Source organism: Lynx rufus, unplaced genomic scaffold (genome assembly GCF_022079265.1).
Source record: "Lynx rufus isolate CCGP_SWC_20201006 ecotype Redwood Valley unplaced genomic scaffold, mLynRuf1.p SCAF_7, whole genome shotgun sequence".
In the NCBI taxonomy this organism is placed as follows: domain Eukaryota; kingdom Metazoa; phylum Chordata; class Mammalia; order Carnivora; family Felidae; genus Lynx; species Lynx rufus.
In genome coordinates this window covers 10,577,077-10,592,660 of record NW_025814889.1, presented here as the reverse complement: position 1 = coordinate 10,592,660, position 15,584 = coordinate 10,577,077, and the positions used below count along the sequence as shown (strand labels likewise).

Below are 15,584 nucleotides of genomic sequence, written 5' to 3'. Positions count from 1 at the left end.
TATAATGAATGAAAAAGAGTAGTAAGTACTTTTAAAAATAGTGTCAGGAAGAATCAAGTGTAAATGAATTGACATCTGTGAACAGTATAATAAAAACACTTTAAAAGGCATAGCTTGATTCCTGGAAATCAGTAATGACCATAGGCCTGCCATTCAGAGCAGATCATGTAATGCAAACATGAAAGAGCAAGACTGCGTTCCAGACTTTCACTTCTATCTGCTTTTTGCTTGGTTGGTTTTTTGGTTTTTTGTTTTGTTTTTGTCAAATCAGAGTTATCTTCAAACAGAAAAGAGAATTAGTCAGAAATGAGAGGTATTTGAAGCCCAGGGTAGGTTAGGGGATAACACCCTTTAAATTCATTCAGGTCTTTGGGATTAAATGAGTTACAGACTCAGACTTTTTTGGAATAATTGTGAATAGTAAGAGTAGTAAAATACAGAAAAGATATCTGAAGACTGGACTCAAAGGAGCAATGGTAGATTCTGGTAACTAGAAACTATTGAATTTCATGATAATTGTAATCAGAATGCTAGCATGGTTTTATTAATAATGGCTCATGAATAGATTTAAAAGGAAATGATGATCTCTAGGAGCTTTTCTGGGTGTAAGAAGAACAAATTAATGTAAATTCCTTGCTGTCACTGAATAGACATCCCAAGGAAATGTTGCAAATAGGTTTTTGTTTTTGGTTTTACATTTCTTCTTTTTTAAAATTATTTTGGGGGAAAAATTGATATGTAACATTATGTAAATTTCAGGTGTACAACATTGTAATTTGACATCTTTATGCCCCGCACAGTGATCAACACTAAAACTCTAGTTACCATCTCTCACCATACATATGACCCCTCTCCCCCATTTCACTCACCACCCCTCCACCCTCCTCCTTCTCTGGTGGCTATCAATCTGTCAATCTGTTCTCTATGAGTTTGTGTTTTGTTTTGTTTGTTAATAGATTCCACATATGAGTGCAAATATATGTCTTTTTCTTTATCTGACTTATTTCACTTAGCATAATACCTTCAAGAGTCATCCCTATGTTGTTGCAAATGGCAGGATTTTATTCTTTTTAAGGGCTGAGTAGTAGTGCATTGTGTCTGTATGCCACATCTTCTTTATCTGTTTGTCCATTGAAGGATGCTTAGCCTGTTCTCATTTCTCAGCTATTGTAAATAATGCATTGAAATCAGTGGTGCATATATCTTTCTGAATCACTGTTTTTGTATTCTTCAGATAATCTCCCAGAAGTGGAATAGCTGGATGAATAGCTGGATCGTATGGTAGTTCTTTTCTTAATTTTTTGAGCAAACTCCCTACTGTTTTCCATAGTGGCTGCACCAGTTTACATTGCCATCAACAGTGGATAAGGGTTCCCTTTTCTACACATCTTCTCTGTCACTTGTTATTTCTTGTCTTTTTGATAATAGCATTCTATCCAGTGTGATCTAATATCTCATTGAGGTTTTGGTTTGTATTTTCCTAATAATTAGTGATGTTGATCATCATCGCATGAATGTATTGGCCATTTGTATGTCTTCTTTGGAAAAATGTCTGTTCAGACCTTCTTCCCATTTTTAAATTGGATTATTTGTGTTTAAGCTATTCAGTTATATGAGTTCTTAATATATTTTGGATATTAATCCCTTATTGGATATCTGATTTGCAAAAATTTTCTCCCATTCAGTAGGTTCCTTTTCATTTTGATGATTGTTTTCTTTTACTGTGCAGAAGCTTTTTAGTTTGAGGTAATTCCATTTGTTTATTATTGCTTTTGTTTCCCTTGCCTTTGGAGTCACCTCCACAAAAATATTGCTAAGACCAGTGCCAAGGAGCTTACTGTTAGTTTTCTTCTAGGAATTTTATGGTTACAGGTCTTGCATTCAAGTTTTTAATTCATTTTGACAGAATTTTTGTGTGTAGTATAAGATAGTGGTCTAGTTTATCATTCTTTTGCATGTGGTTGTCCAGTATTCTCAACACCATTTCTCGAAGAGACTGTCCTTTATTCACTGTATGTTCTTGGGTCCTTTGTCGTAAATTAATTGTCCATGTATGTGCAGGTTTAATTTTGGGCTCTCGATTATGTTCCATTGATCTGTGTATCTGCTTTTATACAAATACCATACTGTTTTGATAACTGTAACTTTGTAGTGTAGTTTGAAATCAGGGAGCATACCTCTAGCTTTGTTCTTCTACGTCAAGATTGTTTGGCTTCAGGTGGCTGCACACAAATTTTAGAATTATTTGATCTAATTCCATGAAAGATGACATTGGAATTTTGAGAGGTGTTGCATTAAACCTGTAGATTGCATTGGGTAGTGTGGATATTTAAACAATATTAACTCTTCTAATCCATGAGCAAGAATATCTTTTCAATTATTTGTGTCTTCTTCAGTTACTTTCATCAGCGCTCATTGTTTTCAATGTACAGGCTAGATTTTACCTCCTGGGACTGATTTTACCTCAGTCGGTTAAGCGCCTGACTTCAGGTCATGATCTCACAGTTTGTGGGTTTGAGCCCCGCGTCGAGCTCTGTGCTGACAGCTCAGAGCCTCGAGCCTGCCAGGAGCCTGCTTCGGATTCTGTGTCTCCATCTCTCTGCCCCTCCCCTGCTTGACTGTGTGTGTGTGTGTGTGTGTGTGTGTGTGTGTGTGTGTGTGTGTAAAGTAAATAAACATTAAAAAAATTTTCACCACCTTGGTTAAATTTATTCCTAGGTATTTTATTCTTTTTGATGCAGTTATAAATGGGATTGTTTTCTTAATATCACTTTCTGATAATTTATTATTAGTGTATAGGAATGCCATAGATTTCTGTATGTTTATTTTGTATCCTGTTACTTTACTGAATTTATTTATTAATTCCGTGAGTTTTTTGATGTCATCTTTAGGGTTTTCTGTATATAGTCTTAGGTCATCTGAACATAGTGATAGTTGTGCTTCTTCTGTTCCTACTTGGATGCATTTTATTTCTTTTTCTTGCCTGATTGTTGTGGGTAGGACTTCCAGTACTCTTTTGAGTAAAAGTGGTGAGAGTGGACCTCCTTGTCTTGTTTTTGACTGTAGGGGAAAAGCTTTTAGCTTTTCACCATTGAGTATGATGTTAGCTGTGGGTTTGTCACATATCCTTTATTTTATTGAGGTCCATTCCCTCTACATCCATTTTGTTGAGAGGTGTTTTTGTTTTTGTTTTTGTTTAGCTTTATTCATTTGTTTTGTAGGAGAGAGTGCATGAGCAGGGGAGGGGCAGAGGCAGAGGCAGAGGGAGAGGGAGAGAATCCCAAGCAGGCTCCACCGGGTGGAGCCTGAAGCAGAGCTCTACCCCACAACCCTGACTCATGACCTGAGGCAAAATCAAGAATCAGATGTTCAAGTGACTGAACCACCCAGGCGCCCCTGTGAAATCACTGAAGTGATTATATGGTTGTTATACTTCATTTTGTGAAGGTGGTGTGTATTCTGCTGATTGATTTGTAGATGTTAAACCATCCTTGCACCCTTGGAATAAATTCTGCTTGATCATGGTGTATGATCCTTTTAATGTATTGTTGAATTTGATTTGCTCTTTTTGTTGTGGATTTTTGCATCAATGTTCATCAATGCTCTTGGCCTGTAATTTTGTTTTGTTGTGTCCTTATCTAGTTTGGGTATCAGGGTAATGGTTGCCTCATACAATGAGAAAGTATTCCCTTTTCTTCGGTTTTTTTTTTTTGGAAGAGTTTGAGAAGGATAAGTATTAAATCTTCTTTGAATGTTTGGTAGAATTTACCAGTGAGGCCATCTGGTCTTGGACTTTTGTTTGGTGGGAGGTTTTTGATTACTGATGCAATCTCCTTACTAGTAATTGGTCTGTTTAGGTTTTCTCTTTCTTCAGGATTCAGTCTTGAAAGATTATGTTTCTAGGAATTTATCCATTTCTTCTATAGTGCCCAGTTTGTCTGTATAATTGTTCCAATAATCTCTTATTGATCCTTTGAGTTTTTGTGGAGTCACTTGTAAGTTCTCTTTCAAACAAACATTTGTTAGAGAGGGCTCTAATTAATTAATTAGTTTCATTGATTCATTGATTTTTTTTTTTTAAGTTTCTCTTGTATTTATTTCTGCTTTAATCCTTATCATTTTATTCCTTTTACTGACTTTGGGCTTTTCCCCCCTACTAGCTCCTTTACGTGTTAAGTTAGGTTGTTTATTTGAGATTTTTCTTGTTTCTTGAGGTAGGTCTGTATCACTACAATCTTCCTTCTTAGGATAACTTTTGTTGCATTCCATATATTTTAGTGTGTCATATTTCTGTTTTAATTTGTCTCTAGGTGTATTTTTTATTTCTTTGATGACCCATTGGTTGTTCATAACATGTTTAATTTCTACATTTTTGTGTTTTTTCCAGTTTTATTTTCGCAATTGATTTCTAATTTTATACCACTGTGGTTGAAGAAGATGCTTGATATGATTTGAGTCTCCTTGAATTTTTGGAGACTTGTTTTGTAGCCCTACATATTGATCTGTTTTGGAGAATGTCCCATGGCACTTGAGAAGAATGTGTATTCTGTTGCTTTGGGAAGGAATGTTCTGTATATGTCTATAAAGTCCATCTGGTCTAATGTGTCACTTAAGACTGATGTTTCTCTTTTAATTTTTTGTTTTGATTTATCTATTAATGTGAGTGAGGTGTTAAAGTTTGCTACTTTATCAGATTGATGTCAATTTCTCCTTTTAGGTCTGTTAAATTTGCTTTATATATCTTGGTTGCATGTATATGTGTTGCATGCCTACATACTTATATATGGTATGCCTTCTTGTTGGGTTGATTCCTTTATCATTTTGTAATGGCCTTCTTTACTATTACAGTCTTTGTTTTAAAGTCTATTTTTTCTGCTATGAATATAGCTACTCCAGCTTTCTTTTCATTTCTATTCGCATGGAATATCCTTCTTTTTCAGTCTGTGTGTGTTCTTCTGATGTGAGTCTCTTGTAGATAGCATATAGATATTTTTTTAATTCACTCAGCCATTCCATGTCTTTTTATTGGAGAATTTAATCTATTTATATTCAAAGTAATTATTGATAATTTAAAGTAATTATTGATAGAGATATACTTCTTGCCATTTTGTTCACTGTGTTTTGGCTGTTTTCATACCTCTTGTCTGTTCCTTTCTTTTTCTCTTTCTCTCTTGACCTATGGTTTGATGGCTTTCTTTAGTGTTATGTTTAGATTCTTTTGTTACTTTCTCTTGTGTATTTACCGTAAGTTTTTGCTTTGTGGTTACTGTGAGGTTCACATATATCTTCTTCTGTATATATGATCTGATTTTAGTTAAATTTGAGTACATTCCAAAACTTTACATGGTTTTCTCCATGCCCTGCACATCTTCTATTTTTTGTCCTATTTTACATCTTTTTATGTATCTCTTAACTAATTACTGTAGTTTTAGTTACTTTTGCTATTTTTGTCTTTTAACCTCCATATTTCCTCTATAAGTTACTGGTCTACTACCTTTACTATATATTTACCTATTCTATTCTAGTAAGGTTTTTACTTTTGGATGTTTTCTTGTTATTAATCAGTGCCATTTCTTTTTGGTTTAGGGAACCCTCTTTAATATTTCTTGTAAGACCAGTTTAGTGGTAATACTCCTTTAGTTTTTGTTTATGTGGAAAATGCGTGATCTCTCCTTCAATTCTGAAGGATAAGTCTTGCCATGTAGAGATTTCTTGGAAGTTGGAAGTTTTTTCATTTTAGCCTTTGAATATGTCATGCCACTCTCTTCTGGCCTTCTGAATTTCTGCTGAAAAATCTCCTTTAGCCTCATGGGATTTCCTTTGTGTGTAATTAAGATTCTCTCTTTATCTTTTAACTTTTACCATTTTATTTATTATTTTTTATTTAAAATTTTTTTTTAATGTTTATTTATTTTTGACAGAGAGACAGAGTACGAGTGGGGGAGGGGCAGAGAGAGAGGGAGACACAGAATCCCAAGCAGGCTCCGAGCTGTCAGCACAGAGCCCGACATGGGGCTCGAACCCACAGACTATGAGATCATGACCTGAGCCAAAGTCAGATGCTCAACTGACTGAGCCACCAAGGCGCCCCTTTATTATTTTTTTAAATTATTATTATTATTATTATTTATTTATTTTTTTTTTTGAGAGAGAGAGACAGAGTGTGAACAGGGGAGGAGTAGAGAGAGAGAGGGAGATACAGAATCCAATGCTGTCAGCACAGAGCCCAACACCGGCTTGAAACCCACAAACTGTGAGATCATGACCTGAGCTGAAGTTGGACACTTAACCTACTGAGCCACCCAGGCGTCCCTAACTTTTACCATTTTAATTATAATGTGTCTTAATGTAGATCACTTTGTGTTCATCTTTTTTGGAACTCTCTGGGCTTCCTGGACCTGTATGTCTGTATGTCTGTTTCATTCTTCAGATTAGGAAAGTTTTCAGCTATTTCTTGAAATACGTTTTCTGGCCCTTTTTCTTGCTCCTCTCCTTCTGGGATCTCTATAATGTGATTGTTAGTCTACTTGATGTTGTCACAAAAGTCCCATAAGTTATCTTTGTTTTATAGAAATTCTTTTTTTCTTGCTGTTCTTTCTGGCTGTTGCTTTGTTTTCTGGCTCACTGACTTGATCTTTGCTCCATCCAGTCTGCTCTTGAATTCCTCTAGTTTTTTTCAGTTCAGTTATTGTATTCTTCAGCTCTGTAACTTCTGTTTGGAACTTTATTATATTTTTTATCTCTTTGTTGAGGATCTCACTGTGTTCATCCATTCTTCTCCTGAGTACGGTAAGCATCTTTATGACCATTACTTTGAACTCCTTTTGGGTAGATTGCTTATCTCCATTTCATTAATGTCTTTGCCTGATGTTTTTTTCTTGTTCTTTCTTTGGGATATATTCCTCTGTCTTTTCATTTTGCTTCTTTGTGCTTGTTTTTATGTATTAGACAAATCAACTGCTTTTCCCAGTCTTGAAGGAATGACCTTGTGTAGGAGATTTGATGGTGGAACCCAGAAGCGCAACCCTGTCTCACCAGCCGAGCTGGACACCCAAGGGGTGTTCCCTGTGTGGGCTGCATGCACTCATCTCATGTGGCATAGGGGTGGGCAGGGCTGGCACCTGGCCCAGCTGTGATTTGCTGGATGTGCTGTACGGGTGGATGGGTTTTCAATTGGGTGCCTCACCGGCTCTAACAGGTTAGAGAGATAGCTCCAAGATGGAGCCTGCTGGTGCTGACATTAGCAAGGTAGGATGGGGTTGCAAATATGGCACCTACTAGTGTCTCCATCCCTGGAGAAAATCGCAGTGGTTTCCTGCCTGTCTGGCAGGTGCTTTAAAATTGAGAAGTGGGTCTCCACATATGATTTAGGCACTTTTCAAACTGGTGTGTTTGCACTGGGTCCTGCGGTGAATGAGTCTATATAAGAGCTCCTTAAGAGTGGGTTCTCCATTCCCTATAGTTTTATTGCTTTCCTGGATATAATCCCTGTTGGTTTTCAAAGCCCAGTGATTAGTGTATCTTCTTTCATTCAGGATCTAAGGGTTGAGTGCCTGATGTGGAGTACAAATCCCTCACTTGTCAGGGAAAAGTTCTGTATTCTTGAAATCCCTTCTGAGTGTGGTTTTTCTTTGCTTTGCCCCCTCCCCTCCCCCCTCCCTCCTCCCCCCTCCCCCCCCCCTCTCTTCTCCTCTCCTGCCTTTCCAGTTCTTGATGCTGTCATTTTTGTTCTTTGTTGTGAAGGCTCTTTTCGTCTAGTTTTCTGGTCTTTCTCAGAGGAAATTATTCCATAAGTAGTTATATATTTGCTGTATCCATGGAAGGGAGGGAGTTCAGGATCTTAATATGCTGCTGTCGTGAGCCAGCCTACCAGAAGATAGCTTTTATTTGGGTGTTAGAAATGTATTTGATAAAGTCTTACTTGATGTCCCCACAGACTACAAGAAAAAAATAGGTTTTGTAAGGATTTATATTTGATTGATGGATCATATTTAATTAATTCATTTATGTCAGAGTCAAGGTCTTTGCTAATATGTCCTAGGATCTTAACTTATTCAGCAGTTTTTCAGTGGCCAGGGTGAAATTTCATTGTAATCATTGGGTTTGTGAAGGAAGAAAGAGGGTACAATGTTGATAGAGATAGCAAAAGTAAGGTTATGAAATTAAGTTTTGTCAAGATCTTTTGAGGCTAGAATGATAGACCAAAGTGAAGACTAGATTAAAAATGATAAAATGTCATGTTCTACACTGCGATCAAGATAGCCCCTAAGAGAGGACTGAGGGATTTCAATGAAGTGTGTGCTAAATACGAGTCCATTAAATGGACTCCCAGCCAGGAAAGAAAAGTGAATGATTTAGTTGCAGATCAAGAAGGGTAACAGAGCTGTTATTTTCCTCACATCAGACCTGTCTTGGATATTTGGGTGTCACATTTCAAGGGGGACTTTAATAAAATGTCATGTGTTGAACAGTGTGAATATCTCAGTGGCTTGTATTTATAGGCTTATCATGTGGAAAAGTCTAATTTTTTTTAGAGCTGAAAGGAAGACATTTCTAATAATAATTAGAACATTTCAAGATGGAATGGGCTGACTTGTGAGCTTGGAAGATTTTCGTCTCTGGAGGCATTAAAGGAGAAATTCTGTGACAACTTATTAAGAACGTTATCAAGGGGATGTTAACATTTGTGGGAAGCTGAGCTAGATACCCTTGAAGATCCTTTACAATTCCTTTAATGTGTGTGTGTTTTTTTTTACATAAAATTTTGCTTTGATACCTCCACAGTCAGTTTTTATCAATCTTGTCCTTAAAACTTTATTAATAATAAATACCGTATTTTACATGGCCCTTAAAGTAATGCTTTTATGAACCCAGTTAAATGTGAGGGTCACAAGAATTCTACGAGTTGGGCAGGAGATGTCTTACAGTTTTTAAGCAGCTATATCTTAGTGATTGAGTGTGTGGCTTCTGGATCCCCGAGCATCTGGGCTCTGCCACCTGCCGTAAGACCTTTGGAAATATGTGCCCCTCTTTCCTCATCTGGGGTTTGGTGATGCATTATTCTATATATATGGTGCCTACACCATAGGGTTGTTTGAGTTTATGATCATATGATCATATGCTTGAGAATATATGCTTAGAACATTATGATATGCTTGGAACAGTATCTGACATGCAGAAGACATTTAGTAAATGTTAGCTAGTCCTCTTGTCATTTTTTCTATTTTACAGGTGAGGAAACTGACGCTCACGCAGGTTGTAACTTGCCCAAGTTTACGTCAATAATAAGTGGTAGAATTATTAAGAATTCTGTTGGGGGGCACCTAGGTGCTTAACTGACTGAAGCGTTTGACTTCGGCCCAGGTCATGATCTTATACGGTTTGTGGGTTTGAGCCCCACATCAGGCTCTGTGCTGATAGCTCGGAGCCTGGAACCTGCTCTGGATTCTGTGTCTCCCTCTCTCTCTCTCTGCCCCTCCTCCACTTGCACTCTTTCCCTTTCTCTCAAAAATAAACAAACATTTAAAGGAAATAATTCTGTTGAACTGAACAAAAACAAAATCAGAAATGGAGTGAAATTACCGATATATGGACTAATTTTGTACTAATTTGTATAACAGTATTGATTTCATTTTAATTTGTTAAATGAATCATCAGGCTGTTGTGAATCTATTACTATAGATTTTGGGGAAAGCTCTGGTTTGCATATGTTTACATACATACACACATTCCAGACATGATTCAGTAAGAAAATGCTTTCTAAAGCATATTGTAAATAAAGAAAACTACACTTTCCAAAAGCTTTATGGTGCTTGATAGCATTTAAAAGGAAATAGTTAGCTTTGGTTTGTGTTGGCATTCCAGTATACTTGCTAAGCAATTTGAGCTTCTTATTTCTAGATGTGCTGTTAAGATTTCTAGAGGGATATAAGTCAAACTGAAGGCATCTCCTAGAAGAAAAGTCCAAATTGGCTCTTATTTATAGGGTTGAAATAAACAAAAATGATCTCACTAAAACTCTGTTCTACCTTTAATCACCTCTTATAATAATTAATTTATTAGATGCTCTGTAGTTTTCTAGTCATGTGAGAGACAGTTTACATAGTATAGTAACATAGTTGTCCTCTGCAGATTGTATGATGTGCTTTAAGAAAGATTATCACTTTTGCCTTTCTCTCCTTGGCTGGCAAGGTCCTGTGGGGAACACATCTCTTATGGTAATGATTCTTTTATTCATTTACAAGGTTGTAAACATCTTGAGGGCAGATATTGTGTCTTAATAATCTATGTTTCTCAGTACTTGCGAAGAGCCTTTGTCTATAGTGAGTTTGTGAAATTGTCAAAGCATTGATGGTTTTATTGGAAACCTAAGAACTCATTAGATTGGCTGTATTACAAATAGTCGGTTAAAGTAATATAAGCCATTTGTCAGCAAGTTTATTAAAGTTATGTTCTTGAAAAGAACTGCTGTAGGCAAAACTGCATTTGACAAATCAGTGTCATATGGAAAATAAGAGTTTAAAGGGAAAAAATACTCTCTAAAAGGCTTTAAAGGCATTTCAAGAACACTGTAAATGAGAGTTCTATGAGACATCTATTTCAAAAACAACCTAGATTTGTCAGCAGTAAAAATCACATTGAGTAAGTAAGTCAATTGATTAGAAAAGTTGTAGTGTGATCTGCTGAGGCAGATTTTCCTGTAAATTTTATTTGGCTTGTATGCTTTTCTTTTCTTTCTTTCTTCCTGTTTTTTTTTTTTTTTTAAGTAAGCTTTCTGCCCAACATGGGGCTTGAACTCACGATCCTGAAATCAAGAGTTGCACACTCGACCAACTTGGGCAGCCCACCCCCTCTTGTATTTATTTTAAAGTGTTTGAAATAGTCTATAACAGCCTAAAATTTAATGCCTTTAGCATTCATATTATCCTTTAATTTTTACATTTCTCAGTAAAATACTGACTCCTTTCCAAATCATTGTGATGGTTAAAGACATGTTTCTCTGGACCTGGTTTTCTATTCATATATTGAGAAGGTGGGATATATATTCTTTTTTAAATTTTTTTTTTTTTTACGTTTATTTATTTTTGAGACAGAGAGAGACAGAGCATGAGCGGGGGAGGGGCAGAGAGAGAGGGAGACACAGAATCAGAAGCAGGCTCCAGGCTCTGAGCCATCGGCCCAGAGCCCGACGCGGGGCTCGAACTCACAGACCGCGAGATCGTGACCTGGCTGAAGTCGGACGCTTAACCGACTGCGCCACCCAGGCGCCCCGGGATATATATTCTTAATTTCCCCTTTCTGCACCATCACAGCCCCTCTGCCTGGATGGCCTGCTAGAGGAGAAAGTGCTAATTGGTTTTCTTGTGATTATGGGAAAGAAATAGTTATGCACTTGGCACAGTTTTCATCTCTTTGAATTTACATTCTTCCTTTCCTTCCTTTAGAGCAGTAAAGAAAACTGGAAGAGATGAAGGCATTCATTTCATCGTAAAAGCTGAGGTGACCTTGTACTTGACTCTCTTCATGTTTCAGGTCCCTGCAGGCTAGAATGAGGGTGTGGTAGAGAAGGGAACTTTTGCTGTCAAGGGAGCTGTGCTGGAGTAGAATTTAATCTTCAATCTCCTGAGGAGGGGTTTTTCTCCTAACATTAATTATCTTTACAGTTGTTAAGAATTTTATGCCTGTCTGTCTGTCTGTATGCATGTATGTATTTAAAGTTGGGTATGGAGCCCAATATGGGGCTTGAACTCACGACCCTGAGATCAAGACCCTAGCTGAAATCAAGAGTTGTGCACTTAATTGACTAAGCCACCCAGGTACCCCCCAGATTTTTACTTTTATGTTTTGATAAGGTGGTACATGTACATAGTAAACAATTCAAGATGCACTAAAGGTTATGCATTGAAAAATAAGTGTCCTTTCCATTCACCTACCTAGTTTTAAGTTCCCCAGGGCAGCCACTGTTAATTTTGTGTATTTCTGTGTATCCCTAACCCCCGACAGGGTGTTATATTCACTATTCTGAACCTTGCTTTTTTCCCCCTACTTACAATGTATCTTGGAAATGAATCCAAATCAGTGTGTAATTTTGCCATGTGATTTTTAATAGCCAAATTGATGGACATTTATATTGTTTCCAGTGTTTTTCGGTAGATTATGAAGTTGGTCATGCTTATTTACTTGTAAAAGAGGAATTTGGGTTGCTGTTATAAATGTATTCTGTAACTTCAGATGGTATACTCAATGAGTATGAAGAAGACAGTGCTCTCTAAGAAATGTTTTCCTCAGTGAGAAGGGTGGCAGGTCCTTTATAATCAGTCTCCTTGGAGAATGGTGATATTTCATGTGGAGATTGGTATAACTCATCAAGTACAGTATTCTCAAAGAGGCTCCCCCGCCCCCTTACTCGTGTCTTTGAGTTTTACTCTTTAACTGCTGTATATAAAAAATTCATATAGAGTCTGATTGAACCTGTCTATAAGTTTTGGGCCAGGCAATCGAGTGACGTTGGGATGGGGGTGGGATGTTTAGGTTACAGTAAAAACCTGGGTAGGAATTTTCAAGATATCCAGACAAGGTATTATCTGCAGCTCAGTGGCAGCCCATCCCTTTCTTTCTTGGGTCAGTTGCATCTAAGTTATTGGTTTTTGTTTTTTTTTTTCTTTTTAATTCTGACTATAATGGTGCTGTTTTCTTTGGAGATCTACATTCCACGGCTATTTTTCTTAAATATATTCCGTTCTGGGAAAATAATGTAGATGGTGGAATATATACATATTGAAGGGATGTGTATTCGGATGTGCTTAGATTTGTTTTTAAAATTGGCTTTTTGAGCAGAATTTGCATCATTAAAAAAGGTTTACAGTCGCCATTATCTTAGTCACTTAATTCTGAATGACTCAGGTCTTGATGAATGAATACCCAAGTAATGATGTTATGTTAGTAGTATCAGAACGGAAGATACTAATTTGTACTATGTTTATTTTGCTTTCTTATGGCCTCAAACTAATGTCTCCTTTTGTTATTTTCCTGCACACACCTAACTTTTGCCCACGGAGATTGCCTTCTGCTCCAGTTGTGTGGGTGGGATATTATGAAAAAGAAGAAGGAGAAGGAGAAATGATACAAGTTGGAAGACCTGTCTTTTTTACCCCAACAGTGAATGTGACTGTTGAGGTATGTGCTCTTGAAATAGGTGTACCTGGTGCTGTGGACTATGGCTTTTTATTAACATTCCGTGGCTTTCTGTCCTTGTCCAAATGGTAACTTTCTACCGTTCTTTTGAGGCCTGGCTAAAATGTTGCTTTGTAGGTGAAGTCTTTTTCTGACTTTGCTTTTTTCCTATTAACGTCTCTGTGGATTTTAAAAAGACATCTATTAAGGGGAGTTTATTACATATTTACAGTGGATTCTTTATGTGTCTGATCCCCTTAGGGGACTGTGATCTGTATGAAGAATTACATTTTGTCCCTATTTATATTCACAGTGGCAGTAAATGGCGTTCAGTAATTTTTGAATTAATGAATATAAGAAAACTTAATCCATCTCATTTTCTCTGAGGGAAAGCTGGTCTTTATATTCTTACTCTGACCTTTACTCACTTACATGACTTACTATTTGGTATTCCAAGTGGAAGTTTTAGGTGTTCATAGAGATAGGGGAGGATTATTTTGATGGCTAGATAACTTTCTTCAAAAATTGTTTTATAGCTTTCCATCTAAAACCTCATAAGAGAACTGGGGAGCAAGTTTGTTTTCCAGGCATTGTACTATTTTATTAAAAAGCTTAAGATGTGTTTGGGAAAAATGTTTTTTTTAACTTTCTAACTTATTAATGTCCTCTTTACATTAAAAAAGAGTTCTTATGTTAAAAAAATATTTTAGGGTTGCTTGGGTGGCTCAGTTGTTTGAGCGTCTGACTCTTGATTTCAGCTTGGGTCATGTTCTCACAGTCATGGTCTCATGGTTGTGGGATCGAGCCCTGTATTGGGCTCTGTGCTGAGCATGGAGCCTGCTCTCTCTCCCTCTCTTTCTGCCCCTCTCCCACTCTCATGCACATACACATGCATGCACTCTCTCAGAATAAATGAACATTTAAAAAATACATATATATTTTGTAATAAAAGTGACTTAAGCTTTAGTTAATGACCATTCAGAAAAAAATGTAAAAGTGTAAGAAGAAAATATAATTATATGCAGTTCCTCCTGTCAGACTCTCAGAAATTAAAACATTTGTTAACATTTGGTGCATTTCGTTCTTATCTTTTCTTTTTTTTTAAGATTTTAGTTTCAGCTGATCTCCACACCCAATGTAGACACAACCCCAAGGTCAGTAATTGCATGCTCCATCAACCAAGCCAGCCAGGTGCCCCTCATTGTTGTCAAAATTTTTTCTGTTCATGGATTTTTTTGTTTGTTTAGTTTTTCACGGCAGTTGATGATTTATTGTTTTCTTGTTTGGCATTGAAGTAACTTTAGTCTTCACGTGGCACACTTCTGGTGAAACGTATCATTTAAGACCTCTGTAGATCACATCTAAGGGGTTGATATTGTGTTACCTTAGCAAATCAGAAATGCTTCCAAAATACTACTCGCTTTCTTTTTGAGGCCATTAAATTTTGTGTTCTGCTTTGGTTTTATTTCACTCCCACATAGGGATTTGGTGTTTGTGAAATGACTAGAGAAAAACAAAGCTACTTTGAAAGGCACTAGGGAGGCATCTAGGTGCCCTCATTGACCAGGTAACTCACTTTCGTGCACATAGTCCATGACTCAGATTCATGCCTGAGGAAAACTGCCAATTGTTACATGTGATGGCCCTTGGGCATGTTGAAACTGATGAAACATTAAAATTTTTCAGATGCCAAGGGTGAGAGCTGGAGTGTTTGTACAACATTATATACTACAAGTTGCCTGTAGTAGATGTGTTGAAAATACTGTTTTTTAAAGTTTGATTACTTTAGAATTAATGAATCTTCACTCTGAAGAACTTATGAGTTATATGTAGGAGAAAAAAAGATATGGTCAAAAGGGTTTGAAAAATAATAAATGTAGGACCTGGTTATGTTGAATAGAGGGTATGGATCAAAGGCAACTAACAAACATTGGTGGGGAGCCCATGTTTCCCTGTTCCCTGCTTGGGTCTGGTGATTGTTACCTAGTAAAGCATTAAAAAAATAGGTTTAATTTCATCAGTATTTTAGCTGCTCCAATGTAACATTTGGAAATTTTTATTTGCTTGCTTATAAGTATAAATCAGTTCCTAGGTAATTACATTTTGGCAGCTTTGTAGTATCAGTGGATTGAAACTTTGGAAACTTGGGTATGTGAAAGTGCACAGAAATAAGTAATTTTGGGAAGTCATCATTTTCGGATCTTGGAAGAGTTTTGTCTTTATTGGAGGAGGAGATTCACTTGTGGAAACACAGCCAACACACGGCGGGCTGATCACACTGACTCCGGTAACCCACTTCCTCGTTATGGTGCGTTAGTTTCTTGGTAGCTTATACCTTATTAATTTACAGATACACAGATATATTCTCTCTCTCTCTTCTCTTTTGTAACATAATGGGCAAGAGGACAGGC

At 36.9% G+C, this 15,584-nt stretch overlaps 1 protein-coding gene across 2 annotated transcripts in view; it reads left to right on the top strand.

Annotated features, from left to right (window-relative positions):
• Window positions 1–15,584, top strand: part of USP6NL (USP6 N-terminal like) — a 182,896-nt gene that overhangs the window by 74,741 nt on the left and 92,571 nt on the right. Inside the window, exon 1 of one of the 2 annotated variants that reach the window (XM_047065511.1) lies at window positions 12,895–13,176. The exons of the other annotated variant lie outside the window; for it this stretch is intronic. Coding sequence (XP_046921467.1) covers window positions 12,895–13,176 — 282 coding nt within the window. Of the gene's footprint in view, window positions 1–12,894; window positions 13,177–15,584 lie in introns of those variants that run through there. 2 annotated transcript variants of the gene reach the window in all.